The sequence below is a fragment of the Seriola aureovittata genome, chromosome 11 (genome assembly GCF_021018895.1).
Source record: "Seriola aureovittata isolate HTS-2021-v1 ecotype China chromosome 11, ASM2101889v1, whole genome shotgun sequence".
Lineage (NCBI taxonomy): Eukaryota > Metazoa > Chordata > Actinopteri > Carangiformes > Carangidae > Seriola > Seriola aureovittata.
In genome coordinates, this window is record NC_079374.1 from 1187712 (window position 1) to 1207711 (window position 20000).

Below are 20000 nucleotides of genomic sequence, written 5' to 3' on the forward strand. Positions count from 1 at the left end.
ACCAGCCAGTCCTCACCTGAAACAGTCAGTCCTCTCCTCAAACAGTCAGTCCTCACCTCAAACAGTCAGTCCTCACCTGAAACAGTCAGTCCTCACCTCAAACAGTCAGTCCTCACCTGAAACAGTCAGTCCTCACCTCAAACAGTCAGTCCTCACCTGAAACAGTCAGTCCTCACCTCAAACAGTCAGTCCTCACCTGAAACAGCCAGTCCTCTCCTCAAACAGTCAGTCCTCACCTGAAACAGTCAGTCCTCACCTCAAACAGTCAGTCCTCACCTGAAACAGCCAGTCCTCTCCTCAAACAGTCAGTCCTCACCTGAAACAGTCAGTCCTCACCTCAAACAACCAGCCAGTCCTCACCTGAAACAGCCAGTCCTCACCTGAAACAGTCAGTCCTCACCTCAAACAGTCAGTCCTCACCTCAAACAGCCAGTCCTCACCTGAAACAGTCAGTCTTCACCTCAAACAGCCAGTCCTCACCTGAAACAGCCAGTCTTCACCTCAAACAGCCAGTCCTCACCTGAAACAGCCAGTCTTCACCTCAAACAGCCAGTCCTCACCTGAAACAGCCAGTCAGTCTTCACCTCAAACAGCCAGTCCTCACCTGAAACAGCCAGTCTTCACCTCAAACAGCCAGTCTTCACCTCAAACAGTCAGTCTTCACCTCAAACAGCCAGTCCTCACCTCAAACAGCCAGTCCTCACCTCAAACAGTCAGCCAGTCCTCACCTGAAACAGCCAGTCCTCACCTCAAACAGCCAGTCCTCACCTGAAACAGCCAGTCTTCACCTCAAACAGTCAGTCTTCACCTCAAACAGCCAGTCCTCACCTCAAACAGCCAGTCTTCACCTCAAACAGTCAGTCCTCACCTCAAACAGCCAGTCCTCACCTCAAACAGTCAGCCAGTCTTCAACCGAAACAGTCAGTCTTCACCTGAAACAGTCAGTCCTCACCTGCAACAGTCGGCCAGTCTCTACAGTGCATCACTCTGGAGAACATGAATGTTGAGATGTTTCCGTCTAAGTCGGAGGAAAAATCGGAGGAAAAATCCTCCGACTTCAAATTCACATTTTAAACAGTTTTTTTCCAGATAAGATTAAAAACAGTACAAGTACAAGTCGTCAAATAAACTGGTTGTTACGACGTGTTGTACGACCACGCTGAACAGACTCAGTAAAGGGCGGAGAATGAGCCCACAGGTCGTCTGTGCAGCAGGTCATTATGACATCATTGTTAAGTTTTGTTGCTAGGCGACATCTAGTGGCCGTAGTAACGATGACAGGAGCGAAGGGGAAAGTGCCGGTGACGTAGAATAAAGAGAGACAGAGTCCACGTCAGGAGGAGGATGAATACGACACAGGAGAGCCGTGTGTTCGATTCCCACGTTGCTTATTATTTATTATCCATGACTATTTGTTGTTATTATTGTAACCATGACAACAAGGATCATCTAATGTTGAAGAAGTCCTTATTTTAACCCAAATCATCATCCTTTCCTAAACATAACCAAGCTGCTGGGGAGGGGGATGTCTGGACCGTGAGCTGAACACGGATGGATGGACATTCACTCAGTTCCTGGACTGAACTTTTGTCCCAGTAGATTCATATTTTATATATAAAACAAATGTTTTTCAGCAGGTTTTCTCTCATTGGCTCCTTCACATTGTCACTTTCAGCCAGCGTTAGAGAACACAGAGCTGTGGGCTGCACAGCTTTAAATCGCTTCCTGCAGAGTTTGGTTGGCAAAGAGAAAGAAGCCTCACTCTCTTTACCGGAGATAAAAAAGGAAAAATACACTTGGAGAGATAATCGCCCATAAATCTGAGCGTCTGCAGCCGGGATGCTTCGCAGATTCTTCAGGTCTTAGGAAAACTCATTAAAGCGTCGTCTGCGATAACCCCGACAGGTAAATTACAAGTCTTTGTGCCACACATTCATCATAATCACATAAGGCTGCTTTTCGCTCGCAGCTTTTTCTCCCCGAGCCAAAACGATGGGAGCCAGGTTCATTTCTCTGGCTCGGAGCGACGCTGCAGCTGCCAGCCACAGAAACAGAGGAGGAAACGTGGAGGAGAAATAAAACACACACACGGAGGAGAAGAAGGAGACGCAGAGCCAAAACAGAGAAAAGGGTATTTATGCCTTTAATTGTAATTATTTTATGACTGTTTGTCATCAGAGCCATGAAGAAGAGCTGCAGCAGCTTCTCTGGAAACATCTGGCTGTGGTTACCTTCAAGTCAGGACACGCCCAAAACGACCATGCAGAAGTCAGGGTTAAAACTGAGTCTAAATATAATCGTAACTAAATCAACCCTTAACGAAGCGTGAGCAGCTCAATCCAACAGTTTTCACTGGGTTTAAAAAAGCAGAACAATTCCAAGTACTGTACTTGACGTATCTGAGGTACTTGTACTTCAGTCGAGACAGAGTATTTGCTCCTGGTCAGTAAATACCTCCTGACACACCGACACTTCAGAAACAGCTTCACCAGTTTGAGGACACATGATCTGAAAATACTCACAACACAACGCACGTGTTTCCAGGGGACACTAAAAAGTGACGGACCAGGCTGGGACTTGTTCACTGATTTGTGACTTTTGAAGTTAAAAACATGGAACAACAGGTGCACATGAACGTATTATAAAACATCTATTATAATACTTCCATGCAAGTGCATCACAGGTTCATCACTTTATTTTTCTAAAGTAATTTTTTGCCTTTATTCTGAAAGCAACAGAGAGAGAGAGGGGGGATGGAAACACTTCCTGTTGTGTTGTGAGTATCTGCAGCTCATGTGTTAATGTGTGTTCATGTCAAACTGATGAAGATGTTTCTGAAGTCGTTTCCTGTCTGGTCCGACAGAAGAGACCGAGGCTCCGGTCACAGACATTAATGATGGTTATAACCACAGTCTCCATGGTAACCCTGTCCACTGTCATCAGAACTGGACCACGGAGCAAAGGAAGGAGGTCTCCTGGTCTGATGAGTCCAGGTTCTGGTCACCGTACACCTGGGGAGGTGATGGCACCAGGTGCACTGTGGGAAGAAGACCAGCAGGTGGGTTCAGGGAGTCCTGGACCCTCAGTCTGATCCAGGATCTGTTCTGCAACAAGTCTGATCCCTCTCACAGCCTCCAGGTCCCAGAAAGCACAGAGACCTTCAGAGGTCTGAGGACCAACAGTAATCCACCATGTTTGTGTGTTTGTGGTTGAAGCTTTAACGCTCACATCAGATCCTCTGCTCTGTTTTCTGTCTCAGCGTCTCATGATCTAAATGTTCCCACATGTGGTCGACAGAGGGAGGAGAGCGGCAGCTGCTGCCAGAGGTGGAGTCTCCTCGGCATCACATCACCACTGTAATAATATCATGTCATCATGTTCATATTTCCTCTGTGGTCCAGAGGAACCAGCTCTGTGTCTCTGTCTGTCTCCTCTCAGCAGCTCCTCAGTTAAATCCAGCCATTCAATTATTCTGGGCTTAACGCACAAAAAAAACTCAACAAATCTCCCCGCATGCTCATTTAATAAACCCCCACAATGCAGCGCTTATACAATGACAACCCCCCCTCGAGTCTTTATGTAGCAGAAAGACACACAACCAGGAAGCTCAGACAAATCCCCACGTCTCAGGAAAACAATTTCATAAACAGATCCTGAGGTGAGACGAAGCGACGACGCGACGAGCTTAGTGTCGTTTTTGTTGAAATAACAAGTGGGGCTGATGTTGGAGAACAGCTGGACTGAACTCACTGCTGAGGGACTGGTGGAGCTCAGGGGCGGAGTACAGGTCTCAGTTTACATTAGACTCCCCAGGTCTGAGGTCTGAGGTCTGATGTGGTTTGGATATCAGGACCAGAACAGAGGGATCATCACATCCAGATGTTGGAGTTTCTGTTGAGCTGATTTCCAGCTGCAGCAAAGTGTCGCAGTTTGAGGTCTGGGAAAGTCTCTGCAGCTACATCACACACACACACACACACACACACACACACACACACACACACACACACACACACACACACACACACACACACACACACACTCACACGCACTCTCAGGTCTTTACAGAGGTGTTACCTTCAGCTGTTTATCCTGAGTCATCAGTGATTCAGCAGCATTTCACTGCTGCAGCTGCTCCAGGTGAAGCTGCTTTATCCACTGAGATAAAGGAGTTTAGTCCAGTGGTTCCCAACTGAGGGCTCGGGCCCCTCCCAAGGGTCACCAGATAGATCTGAGTGGTCGTCACATGATGCATGTGAGAAGAAGGAGATAGGACACAATAAACAGAGCTGTTGTGAGCCGCTGTTACTGCGACACACACTGTGAATAAAGATGGACGTCGTCTCTGTGACGTCACCCACAGGTTTCTGAAGCTCAGATTGAGCTGCTCCACCGTTGCCATCTTGGCAGTGTCTGACTCCGCCCCCTAACTCCCAGCTAATCCATAAATGGTCAAAGAGGAGGGGCCTGTGTGGAGCTGAGACTTCAGTGTTCATTAGCATCATTAGCACAAGTGGGTGTCTTGCTAGAAGGCTAACCCAAGGCTAATTAATTTGCTGGCTCATTAGCTAGTCAATGAGCTAAGCTAACAAGCCAGGTTAATGCGAGTGCAGACGGTGATACCTGCTTTTTAGTGCTAACATACAAACAAAATAACACTAGATTGTCAGTCACCTCTAAAAACAGCAGCTCAGACTTCCTCATGTTCAGTTAGTTCATTAACAACACGTCAAATTACCCCACGAACACAGACAGGTCATGTTCACTGACTGATCAGCTGAGGTGACTGTGCTAGCATCCACCTGTCACTCAAAGAGGCCACGCCCTCAATTCTTACCCCAAGACTTACCCCGACTGACCCTTAACCCCCTGCCCCCACCTTATGACCCCTGCTTCCTCTCCTGTGTAAAGATGAAAGAGCCGGGGGTGGAGTACAGATGTTACCTGAAACCAGCTGCTGCCCGCTGATGCCCACAGGCATGATGCCCAGGTTGTTCATGGCCGTGGCCCAGGCTCCATGATCTGTGACGGGGACGCTCAGGTGGTTCTGCTCAGCACCCAGACTGCCGACACTGTCAGCTGCTGCACCAGAGACACATCAGAGACGGGGGGGGGGGGGGGGCAGAAGAGACATATGTCAAAGACTGGGATGGGGGGGCGGGGTTCCATTTTGCTAATTAAACTCCCTCCCACTCTCACTCCTCCATCATCAGGATGTTCAGTCACTTGAACATGTCTCAGGAGAATTCTCAGGTCGGTGCTTTCCTACATCAGAACCTGTTCATTAATAACATGGTGTGGTTCTAATGGATCAGACAGAACCAACAGATCTACAGTCTTCACCTTCAAACAGCTGCAAGGTCACATCATCATCCTCAGCCCTGTGACTCTGTAATCAAACTACACATGGACACTTTAGACTGGAGGGAGCTTTAACACAGGAAACCAGTCCAGTTAAACCCTCCAGCCAATCAGAATCCAGACTTTTCAGTGACTGAGTTGTGTCCATCTGTTGTTTCACTAATGAACATATTGTAATTGGCTGTAGATCTACAGTATCTCTGCTGCTGCAGTAGAGCCACGTTAGCTGAAACACACTTTGTCCTGATGCTACGGAGGAGGCAGCGTCTTCTCTGGATGTGGGATTATATCATTCTGAAAGTGGGATTATAATGTTGTTCTGTACCACTGGCCATAGCAGGAGGTCTGTTCTCTCCTCTCTCTGCAGTCCTCTCATCAGATCCTTCCTCTGGCTGACGGAGGGATGGAGGGATGGGTTCATCCAGTCAGAGCACCGTCGTCACTCCACCTGAGGAGGAGGAAAAAAGGAGGTGAAGAGTTATGACGACGGCAGAGTCAGAAAATATAAAAATCCTTGAGAGCGACGATGAATCATCGAGTCAAGACCTGACGCAAAACCCAAGAAGAAGAAGTCCTTAGGCAATTAAGAAGCACAGTTAGCAAAGCTGCTTACCCACACACACACACAAACACACACACACACACACACACACACCCTTGATGTGTGTTGTTAGAGGGCTGGCGTCTTGCTCATTAGCACTTTCCCGCCCCTGCGCTGAGCCGAGCTGTCGAAGCCACATGGAAAACATCACAGGGACAAAGTGACAGCAGCTCAGTGGATCTGAAATCCCTCAGTTCTGTCTGACAGGCCGCAGTCAGCTGCAGCCACATCACTGATCAGCAGAGGTCGGACAAGGACACAGCTCAGCTGCTGGTGTCCACTGAGACCAGGTCCTGTTTAGATCTGATACCGTGGCCTCAGCACTGGTTCTTCATGTCCACATTTAAACACAAACCTTCAGCTGCGTCAGTCCAGAGTCCAGAACAGTCCAGACTGGACTTTCTCTACATCTGTCTGACAGACTGTCTTTACATGTTGTACAGTCACGGTCCCCAGAGGATAAATTCTGCTGATGCTGATCCTCCAGCTCCACCGTGAGGTTTTATGGTTCTGAGTGAAACATCTCAACAACTATTGGATGGACCACGCCGACCCACAAAGCTTTTAAGTTTCATAGTTCATGTAAACCGTGATCAGATCAGGGTCCGTGAACTTTCAGACGGTTATTTACGTTTCTTTTGTTTTAAACCAAAGATGAAAAAACGGTTTCTGTTGTCAGATTAAAGAAATGAAAAACAAGAAGATCAAAATTGAACAAATGTTTCATATCTGGTTTTAGCAAATGTTTCATTTTTCCTTGTTGACTTGAGGAATAAAGAAAAGGTAGTTGAGTGACGCGGAAGTAAAGGTAAATATTTCAAAATAAAAAACGTGTTTCCGTTTTTTTTTTTAATCTTTTGGTTGAAATTGAAAAACTGCCTGAATGTTCACTAATTCATGAGATCTCTGGTTTTAGAGGTGATTCACCTGCAGACATCATGAATATTAAACTGAATATTTCACAATAAAAAATGGCAAAACAAAAAACTAAATTTTTTTTTCTGATTTTGGGTTTAAAACAAACAAGCAAAAAACTTTCTGAATGTTCAGTAACTGATCTGACCTCTGACCTTTCCCTGTGTTGTATAAAAGGAGATGAGGCATTCACACTGGATCAGATCCTTTCAGGACTAAACCGTCGTCTGGGTTTTTTATTCATCACTGGTTAAACAGTATATAAACTCAGATCCTGTGCGACCAGAGACACAAACCCTCAGTGACCCACAGCAACATAATCAGGTCAAGAAAACGGAGGATGGACCCAGGACGGTCTCCAGAGAGAGTCTGGTCCTAAATGGAGGAATAATCACGTTACATGAATCCACGCAGAACAACAACAACAAGAAGAAACCAGGAAGTGGAGTCTTTATCAGGACGCTGCGAACTGAACACAGACGCAGATGATTGCAGCTTGTTGAGAAAATGATGCTGTTATGTAAAGTATATTTACACGTCAGGTCTGTGTAGTGAAGCTGCTGTCATCACACATCTTCAGTGATTCTCTATATAAACAACATGTTTGAGTAAATAAGCAACAAATACAGTTAAAGTTTGGCTCAAACACACGTCTGTGAAGTATTTACTGTTAAACTCAGCTGATCTGACCTCAACCTAAACACCATGGTTACTATGACAACTAGAGGGCACCGTCACCTGGATGTTAACTGTTTTCAGGGATTTTTATAATAATAATAATAATAATAATAAGAATAGTTGTTTTTTTTTTCAACCCTCTGATACAACCCAGAGTAGTGTCTCCCTCCCTGTGGCGGCAGGCGTGTCGGACCTCAGTTGTCATGGTTACAATAATAAACACACATACTGTACTGACAGCGGCGTACCTACCTCTGTCACCATGGTTACTGTAATAACGGTCATGGCTTGGTTAGGTTTAGGAAATGATTTGGGTTAAGATAAGTACTTCCTGGGGCGTCGTGGTCTAAGCAGGCGCCCCATGTGTAGAGGCCACAGTCCTCGCTGCAGTCGGCCCCGGTTCGAGTCCCGCATCAGACGGTCCTTTACTGCAGGTCATTCCCCCTCTCTGCCTCCCCATTTCCTGTCTCTCTACTGTGCTGTCAATAAAGGCATAAAATATACAAAAAAAAAAGTACTTCCTCAATGTTAGACAATCTTTGTTGTCATGGTTACAACAATAACAACGAGGTAAACTTTGTCACACTTTTTGTTTTGTCACTTATGTGTTGGTGAAGGACCCATCACTCAAAAACTGGGCTGATAAATACAACATTAATATTAATAACAATAATTATTAATTATGATTAATAATAATTATTATTAATTCAATCTGTACGTTGTTTCACTGAAATTAAACCCTGCATACGTTTGATAAACCCCCCCCCCCCACCACCATCATCAGTCACATCTGACACCAGGAAGCGGCTGAGATTCTGGACACTTCCTGCTTTAATTAACACACAATCACCCGCACACATGCTCATAAACCTGAATCCAGCCTAGAACCAGTTCTGGACCTGAACCTGGACTGTGAGGAGCTGAAGACCTGATCAAGTGTCTCCACTGTCAGAGTCCTCACAAAGCTACAAGAACAAAAACACACACACACACACAGACACACACACACACACACACACACACACACACATCCTGCAGGCAGAATGAGGTCCCCAGTGATACGGGGGGTGGAGGATGAAGCGAAGGCTTATGACGAGCTGAGAAAGCTGCTTCACTCTGCAGCAGGAAACCAGATTTATTTTAAGATTCATCCTGAAAATAAAAGACGAGACGTTCAGGGACATTTAGAGACGTTTAGAGATGTTCAGGGACATTCAGGGACATTCATGTTCCCTCTGGATATACGGACTCCTCACAGGTCACAGAGCAGAACACTGGGCCTCTGACGCTGAATGTCACCTGTCCACGAGTGGAACTGTCCAATGAGACCCATTCGTTCAGACTCATGCCATAAAAACGTTCTCGGAGGAAAAAGAAGATTTGAATTTAAACCCCTTTGAACACAGACAACAGACTGACTGGACAGCAGCCGTCTACGTCTCGTCAGCGTCCTCCAGTGTCGGGACACAGACTGTGGACGTGGTTTCACGAGAGACCAGATCTACATCAAGTTCTCCGTCAGTGCCGTGAGGAAATGTTTCTAAATCACCAACATGTTGCTCCTGAATGTCTCACGACTGAAACACAACAACCTCCACCTGTCGTGACTCCAGCTTCTTTAAACTGGCTCATGGTTCTGCTCTGGGTTCAGGTTCAGGTTCAGGTTCAGGTTCAACTTCGTGATTATTAATGTTTAATCTTCAGTTATTGAAACGTAAAGAAGATTAAACTGCTTCAAAAACGTGACAGTGAAACAGTTCAGAGACACGAGCGGAGATCAGATGAGCTCAGAAACCAGGTTGATTCAGGGCTTATGTAAAGAAGGACGAGACGCTGCAGGGCTGCACACACACACACACACACACACACACACACACACACAGTCGATCCAGGTGAGAATCATGTGTGTAATGGTGTGTATCAGACAGCTACTGGAAATCTAAACAAACACCTGCAGCTATGAGCCGTCTCTTTGTTCTGCTGCTCACTTCATGATGAGGAGAGTGTGTGTGTGTGTGTGTGTGTGTGTGTGTGTGTGTGTGTGTGTGTGTGTGTAATGTACCATCACACACTTGGAGATGACCTCCTCTGCAATGTGTTCTCTGTGTCTGCACCAGCTCTGACTGTTGACAGACTTCTCCTCCCACTGACTGAACCTTCTTCTTCTTCTTCTTCTTCTGTCAACTTCCTGTTCTCAGCTCAGACCTCAGAGATGTCCGAGAGTCCGAACGAGCTCCAGCCACTTTAGAAAAATATTGTCTTTCTCTTTTTATCATCTCCATGTTGCCTATTGCTTTTACTGTGTGTGTGTGTGTGTGTGTGTGTGTGTTTGAGTGTGTGTGTGTGTGTGTGTGTGTGTGTTTGAGTGTGTGTGTGTGTGTGTGTGTGTGGTGTGTGTGTGTTTTTAAAGGTGCTATATAAATTATTATTATAAACACATAACAAGATTCCTTTAGCTCTTTACATTATAATTCCATCACATCAGTCAATATTATCATTAGATAAACGTTACATGGACATAAAATCAACTAGTTTAGTTGATTTGTTGATGTAGCGGCAGGAAACGCCTCAGTCAAACGTCAGGTTGGAAACAGACGGCCGGAAGTTGTTGGAGCTGGAAACTACAAACATAAGTACAGATAATGATTGTTTATAATAAAGGTCAGAGGTCATGCTGATTACGAGAAGACAACAGAACAGGTTTTGGCAGGTTTTGCTTGTCCAGTGTTTTCACTGAAGTGATCTGACACTTAAAATCATCCTCTGAATGAGTAACATGAATAACATATATATATATATATATATATATATTATAACCTGTGTGGTTATATAATATTTTTTCAACCCTCAGAATACGACCCATGGCAGTGTCTCCTGAAATGACGCCCCTATGGCAGCATGCGTATGGGACCTTGGTTGTCATGGTAACCATAATAAACACACGATTGTACTGAGAGAAGCATACCCAAAGTTGCCATGGTTACTTTAATAACAGCCCTGGCTTGGTTAGGTTTAGGTAAAGATCATGATTTGGGTTAAAATAAGAACTTCTTCAAAACCCCCCCCATGTTTTTCTTCCATCCCTTCGTCCTCTCCTCCGTCTGAACGACGACTGGACGCTGCCAAACTCTCTGAGTGTTTCTGCTCACTTTCACGCACCATGAAATATTCACAGCTGGATGCATGTCCTGTTTATTATTCATGAGCTCACTTGACATCTCTGAATCATTCTCACACACACACACACACACACACACACACACACAACACACACACACACACACACACACACACACACACACGTCTTCATATTTGCATACTGAGAAATGCTCAGTTGGACACAAACACACAACGATAAACTCAAAGTGAACGATGGATTCACACTGTGAGAACACACACACACACACACACACACACACACACACACACACTCAGGCCTAATGAGAAACAAACAAGCCAACACTGCCCAGTGCCCCCCCCCCCCATGATAACAGCATTAGCTCTTGTTCGTCATGTTGTGGGGAGGAGCTACATCTGGAAACTCTGAGCTCTCACTAGTCAGATCACTGTGAACATGTAGCAGGTCACAGCTTCAGGTATTTACTGAACCTTAGGTCGATGTTCACGGGGGGGGGTCGGTACTTCCTCAATGTTAGACAATCTTTGTTGTCGCGGTAACAACATAAACAGCTGGTTTCAAACGGGGATCGAACACAGCTCTCCTGTGTCACGTTCATCCGTCCACCTCCTCCTCCTCCTAACGTGGACTCTGTCTCTCTTTATACCACATCACTGACACTTGTCCCTTCGCTCCTGTCATCATCACTATGACCACTAGATGTCGCCTAGCAACAAAACCTAACTATGATTCAGCGGCTGGTGGAGACCAAACACAGAGCTCAAAGAGAGGAAACACTGGACTTGTACTGTGCACTGACGTAATAAACCTGGTTATTTCAGAATGCTGCTGCCCCCTGGTGGACGAACATCAAACACTGCAGCTCTAAAGACGGAGTGACGAGCAGCTGGTCGTGTTCATCAGCAGCTGAGAGCCTCTTCAATACGTGTTCCTGGTCAGTGTTTCAGGAGGTCCATCTTAAACCTGGACCCATAAATCTGACTGAAACCATCACACAGTTCCCCTTCTTTCTGAATGTGACTGGAGCGTGGCAGCGGTCCCGCCCGGTCACAGGGACGTCCCTGACTACAGATACTCAGAGGCTGAGGGAGCGTTCACTCTCCAGGAGATCAACACAGAGCAGGACTCCCTCTGTAATGAGTCCGCAGAAGAAGAGCTCGTGTCTTTCTGCTTCACTTCAGTCTCACAGCCGAGCGGGCGCCACGTTCCTGTTCTTACAGCTCACAGCACTGCATGCTACGCTAACCTGGAAATACAGGCAGCTGCCATGCAACAGTCACAGGCTGAACAGTTGTTATAGCAACAGGAAACATAGAAACTCATTTTCTAGAGTTTCACTTACATCAAACACATCAGAAACGACCTTTAACCATCTTTAACCACTGTGTCACAGTATCTCAGTAACACCATGAACTTCATCAAATTTGGTAAAAAACGTTCAATTGGAATCGAGGGTGAACTCACTACATTTTGGTGGTGAACCTCACAATACACTCTTTAGCCACTAGTCTGAGTGGCGGAGGGATACGACCATGAGGAAGTGGTTGTAGTTTTTACCATGTATCAGCCACAGTGTGCCGTGCTGTGTGCTTCACACGTTCAACATGAATATGCATGACATACTGTACTGTATATAGCAGCATCCTCATGGGGCACACTCCGTATCTATGGAAACACTGACTGTCCTATCACCCATTTTATTGGTTGCTTGTAATATTTCTAAAAATTCTGTTTTTATTTTTTAACATTTTACATTTTTAATTTTCAAAATATTACCACTTCTTTCTCGTAAAATGACTTAATATTAATAGATTTTATTTTGGTAATATTATGATTTTCATCTTAAGTTTTTAATTGTTGTTTTTTATCTCTAAATTTTTTATGGAAACTTTACGACTTTTTTCTCATAACATTATGACTTCATTCTTGTAATATTCATTCTTGAAAGTTTAAGACTTTATTCTCAAAATGTCAGATCTGATCAGATCAGATTTCCCCTCAGCGTGGCCCTAATGCTCCGTCTTAGGTTTTTAATTGTTGGTTAATTATTCACTGTTCCTTTAACATTATGTGTATATGCAGTAGATGAATCCACAGGGATGTTCGGGGACGTTTGTGGTTGGACTCACTGAGCCGTGTCGTTTCACTCCTGTCACTCTTCAGCGTATTCAGCTCAGAGCGTCAGCCTCTAATCTATGGGCAGAGAGCAGGGCCTGCCACTTCCAGTGTGACTGGGACTCCCTCTTTACCCTTCAGCTGAGAGACAGGGTCACGGCCCAGATATCAGTCAGCGCTGGCTGCAGCAAATTACTTCTAATAAAGCCTTTAGAAAGGCACCATTAACCACAGCGACACACAGGGAGAGACGGCTGCAGCCGAGGAAGCTAATCCAATCAGCTCCAATCAAATCATTGTCCAGAGAAAGGGGCCGGCTCACACCCCGTAATGATCGGTGAAAGAAGGGGAGCATTTCACATTTAACCGTCAAACAGGAAGAGAAAACATGTTGGCAGCTTTACAGAGCTCATCACAGAGCACAGCTGTTCCAGTCTCTCCTCTGTGAGCGGGAAAAACAGCTGCTGCCGTGTGTGGCTGGAATTTATGATAAAACACAAGGAATTTATTGATCAGTTGATCAATAACTATGATAAACCATCAATAACTGAGTTTATCAAGTGAAGCTGATAAATGTGAGGATTTGTTGATTTCCTCACGTTAATGCAAAGTGATTATCTCAGCTAACACTTCCAGCATATATGTTTCTTTCCAGCTATGCTTTTATTATGAAACATTTGCAGGAAGCGTTGGTCTTCAATCATTTCTTCCCATCACTTCCACTCTGCCATTTAAAACAGATGGCTATCAAGGTACTTCGATGGAACACTTCCAGTACAGATGTTTCATTAACAGCAAATTAAAATTAGAGCAGCTCAGAAAATATTCAGAAATCCTGGTAAAATATGATCAAATATAAATTAAAAAACTGGGGAGATAAGAAATAAAAGTCTAAGATCTTGAACACAAAGTTCTTTCAAATAAAAGGTTTGTTTCTGCAGCTGAGGTAAATATCTGAGATGCTAGCTGAGCAGCTACGTTGTCAGGACAGACTGGAGGCTACAAAGCTGAGACAGGGTGGAGCTAGCTGGTTAGCATGCTAACTTCAGTAGAAGGAAAGACGTGACAGAGAGTTAACATTGGTTTTTGTTTCCACCACTGCAGACAGCGGTTGGTGAAGTTTGATGCTGAACTCACAACGTTTCTTCTACACTGGTCAGTAAACAGCTGATAATGCTAATGTTAGCTATGTAGCAGTAGCAAAAACTTAGAAATAGCTCCTTTAATTAGCAGCCAGGCTTCATATTCCTGCTGTTATATAAAGGGTACAATCAGCGTTGATAATAATTCACATTAACAGCTGACTTTGACAGGTGGTAATTATCCCTTCGATATTCACACGTTATTTGTTTTCTGTGTTTGTGTTTCCACTGACTGCGTCTCCTCCACAGTCATTATCACTTCGTCAGGTCACTGCCCTGTAGTGAGACTCGTAATTAGCCGGTGCCCAGAATTAGCAGTGAAAAGGCTGCATCAGCAAGGGACAAGTGGAAATTAACGGCTGACGCAGAGGCCGGTGCCGCAGACCAGAGGCTGAGCACAGGAACAAAACACTCATTTTCTTTTTTTGTCTGAGTGTCATGTGACCAGTGGCTGCTGCTGCAGGTTTACAGTCTGTCGGTCGGCTGCTTCAAACCTCCGAGTCCTCATCAGCAGATTGTTCCGTCTCACTGTGAAACACTCTTCATTAGAAACTCTCTGCTGCACAAACAGACTCTGTGAAAACTGAGTTTCATAACTGGAGTTTTTCACTTCTGGGTGACACAAATAAAACGTCATTTAACACTGTTGTACTAAGGCTCTAAAAGCACGTCATAGCTCCGCCCTCTCTCCCGCCTCATTTCCTGTCTGCTTCTCTACGTCATCCGTCCACGACATCACACCTGCTGACACACCTGAAGTCAGTCTGAGTGAACACAGGGATCAATAAACCAACACTACGGGCATCTTTAACTCAGAGATTTAGCTCTACAGCGAACAGTCCTTTCAAAATAATTGATGACTAACTTTATGATCAATTGATCACTTTGAGAAATGAAAAGATACAAAAATATTTGGTTCCAGCTTCTGAAATGTGAGTATTTGTTGTTTCTTCTGTGAAGCTGAATATCTTTGTCATTAATTAATCACTTAAAGAAGAAAATAATTGGCATATTAATTGATAATGAAACTAATCATTAGTCGTGGCCTCACAGAGATTCATTGCTCTGATATCTGAATGTGGTTCAGTGATGACGTAACACTCAGAGATGTTGAGGTCTGGTCAGGTGACAGTGGCTCCAGACCAGACCCACCCCGCTCTCCTTCAGACCTTCGTTATCTGAGGCTCAGCGAGCGGCGGCTGGCGGCCGAGTCAGTGTCAGAGCGTCAGAGCTGAGCGAGCGTCTCAGTTACTGCGCTGCAGCTCTTTAGTCTCTGAATCAATCCACCATGAATTGCTTAAAATTCAAGCAATGCTATTAGAGCGGCTGTGGCTCATGTTTCGAATCCATTTAATCCACTTAGGGCCTGAGAGGCAGCAGAGGGGGGAGGGGTGGTGGAGGGGGTGGGGGGGGTCCAATACAGTCTGAAGTAAAAAAATAAATAAAAGAAAGAAAGAAAGTAGATTTGAAACAGGAGCAGCTCGTGTGTCTGACTAATGCGAACATGGTGATGCACACGACGACAGGAGACATGTCCATTACAGAGGACGCGCTGCACCGTGACATTAGTCCGTCCCACAGACTGTAAATAAAGATGGACGTCACCCACAGATCTCTGAAGCTCAGAGTGAGCTGCTCCACCGTCGCCATCTTGGCAGTGTCTGACTCCGCCCCCCTAACTCCCAGCTAATCCAAAACCGACGAGACGTCCTCGTCCACTTTTACTGATTAGCTTAGCCTCCTGATGGGTCAGGCTGACAGCGACACTCTGATCACTTATAGACTATTAATCTAATCAGTTTCATTGATTTTTTTTCTATTCAGCTTCACTGAACTGGTTCAATCAGAGAGAAAAGGTTTCTAACAGGATTTAACGCTTGCAGGAGGTGGAGAGTGTTTATGTATCACACACACACACACACACACACACACACCGTCTCACACACACACACACACACACACACACACACACACACACACACACACACAAACACACATACACACACACACACACACACACACACACACACCGTCACACACATCTCCAGGGCTGAACATTTTAAATGTCACAGGTCTCTGTGTGTGTGTGTGTGTGTGTGTGTGTGTGTGTGTGTGTGTGTGTGACGGTGTGTGACAGAGCCTCCAGCAGGCGACAGCGCTGACTCACAGAAAATGACCAGATGGTGTGAGAGAAAGAAAGAGAGAAGAGGAGAGGTGAAACAGGAAACAGAGAGAGAGAGAGAGAGAGAGAGAGAGGAGTGTTTTGTAGCTAGCATTCCTCCAGCCGTGACTGCTCTCTGCATTTTAAACACCATCCCTTCTGTCGCTCACAGCCCAGCTCTGCAGGACGAGCCAATTAGCATCACACACACACACACACACACACACACACACACACACACACACACACACACACACACACAGAGTCTATGAATATTTACCTGGCAGTCAGACAGGAATCCATGTGAGGACACGCGAGCGACAGTTAACACTTATTGAGTCGGACTCAGTGGAGCTGATGAGTAAAGTCAGTTAATCCTCCATCTGCAGCAGCTTTAATATGATGCACTACAATAAATTCATTAGAGTCACACACACACACACACACACACACACACACACACACACACACACACACACACACAGGCTAAGGAAGAAGACTCAGAGTCTGCAGCTGCTCTGTAAAACACAGTGCTGCTTTCAGCTACATGCTAACATCAGCATGCTAACAATGATGATGCTACTGTTTAACAGGTGTAATGTTTACAGCTGTCGTCATCCTCGTTAACACTAGAACAATCACAACAGAAAATCAATCTGCAGTCGTTCTCATAATTAATCGTTTTAATTGATTTTCAGTGATGTTTGTTTAGGGAAACTGAGTAAATGTATTGATTTTTTATTGTAATTTTATTGAACTTTTTAACAAACATATTAGTCAATCAATGAATGTAGTGTGTGTCAGGGAGAGATGAACAGATGAACCTAGGAAGAAGAGAAAGAAGAAGACGATGACAAAGAACAGGAAGAAGAGGAAGAAGAAGAAGAAGAAGAAGGAGAGGAGGATTTCCACTGATAGAATTAGAAAATGACTGATATCCAGTCTGTGTGTGTGTGTGTGTGTGTGTGTGTGTGTGTGAGATCACAGCGTTGTATTATATCCATGCTAAACGGGCTGATTGACAGGAGCAGCGGGCTGAGGCGGCGCCGTCTGTTCCCGTCTCCTTTAATTACAATCAAGGAGGAGAGGAAGTGGCAGAACTCGTCTCTGAGCCTCCTGAGAGCTCGTCTCTGCCGCCGGGGGCCGATACCAAGGACGACGCTCGGCCATGTTTCACGTGGACCTGACACCACACGACACTTCACACTGAGACTCAGTGTGTTCACATCTGAACAGGAGGGAACAGCAGAAACTACAAACCAAACCTCATCAGTCAGCGATGTTCACAGCTGTTTAAAACCCATGCTGATATCGGCTCCGTGAACAGTATCGGTCTCTCCATGCTGAGGACATCTGCCACATTAGACGCTCTGAATCAAATCCTGCTTTAACATGATGTACCCAATCACCAGGACAAACAACATCCAGACGACACTGATGATACGAGACAACGAGACGCAGCAGCTCAGAGGGAAGAAGAGCCGATGACAGAAAGAGAAACAAGACGCTGAGAAACTCAGACTGTCAACACAACTAAACAATAAAGGTTCAGCTCAGATCATGTCACTTCATCTCTGTAGTTTAGGCTTTGACTTTATCCAACTTTTACTTCTTTTAAATGTTTTACAGTGTCAGTGATTGTTCCAACTTTATCCCTGATGTCAGTCACAATCAGACCAGGAACACCTGATCTTTCTCTTCTGTTCCTGTCACAGCTCAGGTACTCCAGTTTTATCGGGATACTTCAGTTTTATCGGGATACTCCAGTTTTATCGGGATACTCCAGTTTTATCCGGATACTTCAGTTTTATGGGAATACTCCAGTTTTATCGGGATACTCCAGTTTTATCCGGATATTTCAGTTTTATCCGGATACTTCAGTTTTATCAGAATATTTTAGGTTTGTTGGGATACCTTAGTGTTTTCGGGCTATCTTAGAGTTTTCCGGATACTTCAGTTTTATCGGGATACTTCAGGAGCTGATTCTGGATCTGAGGTCCAAAGTATTTTTGCCTGATTCAGAGTTGTTATAATTTTTTCCTAGGACTGTTATGTCACTATATTCAGTAGATAGAAATAAATAAAAATTGTGAAGCAGCTGCATAGAAGATAACAAATAACAACAAATCACAAAATAAAATATCTCAAGAAACATAGAAGAAGAAATTATGAAAATGTCTGTTGTGAAATTTGCTGCAATGTTTTGGGAGATGACCGACTGGTCATTGTCCATGTTTTGTTTGTTAATGTCAGGCATCCTTTTATTCTGAAAATCCTGACAGCAGCAGCTTGAGCAACACAGACACACAGGTGAGATGTGATGTCACAGAGAGGCCAGTGGTTTCAGTGGTTCACAGATATCTTACAGAGATGTACTGAATAACGGTTGAGTTAACTACTATTAATCATATCAATTAAAACTACTTCCTGTTTCCAGACACACACACTGACGACAGCAGGAAAACTCAACTCTGAATCCAGTGGAAAGATGTTTCAGAGTGCTGCTACATGCAACTGCAGTGAAACAACAACACACACACACACACACACGCGCACACACACGCACACCCACACACGCACGCACATGCACACACACACGCACGCACATGCGCACGCACACACACACACACACACACACACACATACACATAAATGCTGATATGATACTGAAAGCCAAAACATCTGGATGTCTCATCAGATTTCTGGAAGCAACTTCGTCCAAATGACTGCAGTTTGTGTGTGTGTGTGTGTGTGTGTGTGTGTGTGTGTGTGTGTGTGTGTGTGTGTGTGTGTGTGTGTGTGTGGGTGTATATAAATTAAAAACACATTAACCCCAATTTCCAAGCCCAGGCTGAGGTCAGTGAAACTTTAGAAAGACAGTGAGTAAAAGAAAGTCTCTTTCCAACTGTAACACACACACACACAGACACAGACACACACACACACACACACACACACACACACACACACACACACACACACACACACACACACACACACACACACACACACACACACACTAACTGTTAAACCATCACATCTCATCAGTCTGATTCATTCATCTCTCTCTGGTTAATTTTCACTCCATTTGACTCACTAACATCTCACAGTTTGTTCTGGTGCTGGTGGACTGGACTGGACTGGGACTGGACTGGGACTGGACTGGGACTGGACTGGGCTGGGACTGGGACTGGACTGGGACTGGACTGGACTGGGCTGGGCTGGGACTGGACTGGGCTGGGACCGGGACTGGACTGGGACTGGACTGGACTGGACTGAGACTGGGACTGGGACTGGACTGGGACTGGGACTGGACTGGGCTGGGCTGGGACTGGACTGGACTGGGCTGGGCTGGGACTGGACTGGGCTGGGACTGGGACTGGACTGGGACTGGACTGGACTGGACTGAGACTGGGACTGGACTGGACTGGGCTGGGACTGGGACTGGACTGGGACTGGACTGGACTGGACTGAGACTGGGACTGGGACTGGACTGGACTGGGCTGGGCTGGGACTGGACTGGGCTGGGACTGGGACTGGACTGGACTGGGCTGGGCTGGGACTGGACTGGGCTGGGACTGGGACTGGGACTGGACTGGACTGGACTGGACTGAGACTGGGACTGGGACTGGACTGGACTGGGTCTGGGTGGAGGCAGTATCAGCTGTGTTGTGTCAGTTCACACTTCACAGAGCTACAGCTCAACATTCAGTTCACGAAGGTTAAAATGAACCAGTTCACCTTCATTTCTTCTGGTTCCCCTTCACACTGAGACGACGCTTTATAACCAGGTTATTAACACTTTAAAAATAAACACTTTTCATACATTGATGCAGCCTCACTATTTGGGGGCGACTGACCTTGACCTTTGACCTTTAGCCACCAAAA

The 20000-nt window shown here is 45.3% G+C and overlaps 1 protein-coding gene across 4 annotated transcripts in view; it reads right to left on the reverse strand.

The window, feature by feature from the left end:
• Window positions 1-20000, reverse strand: part of enox1 (ecto-NOX disulfide-thiol exchanger 1) — an 83329-nt gene that overhangs the window by 28116 nt on the left and 35213 nt on the right. For 2 of the 4 annotated variants that reach the window (XM_056389343.1, XM_056389342.1), the window contains 2 exons: window positions 5687-5809; window positions 4945-5082 (listed from right to left, as the gene is read on the reverse strand). In XM_056389343.1, the coding sequence (XP_056245318.1) occupies window positions 4945-5082; window positions 5687-5696 (148 nt within the window). In that variant the 5' untranslated portion in view covers window positions 5697-5809. Of the gene's footprint in view, window positions 1-4077; window positions 4101-4944; window positions 5083-5686; window positions 5810-20000 lie in introns of those variants that run through there. The other 2 variants (XM_056389344.1, XM_056389345.1) reach the window with 2 other exon arrangements.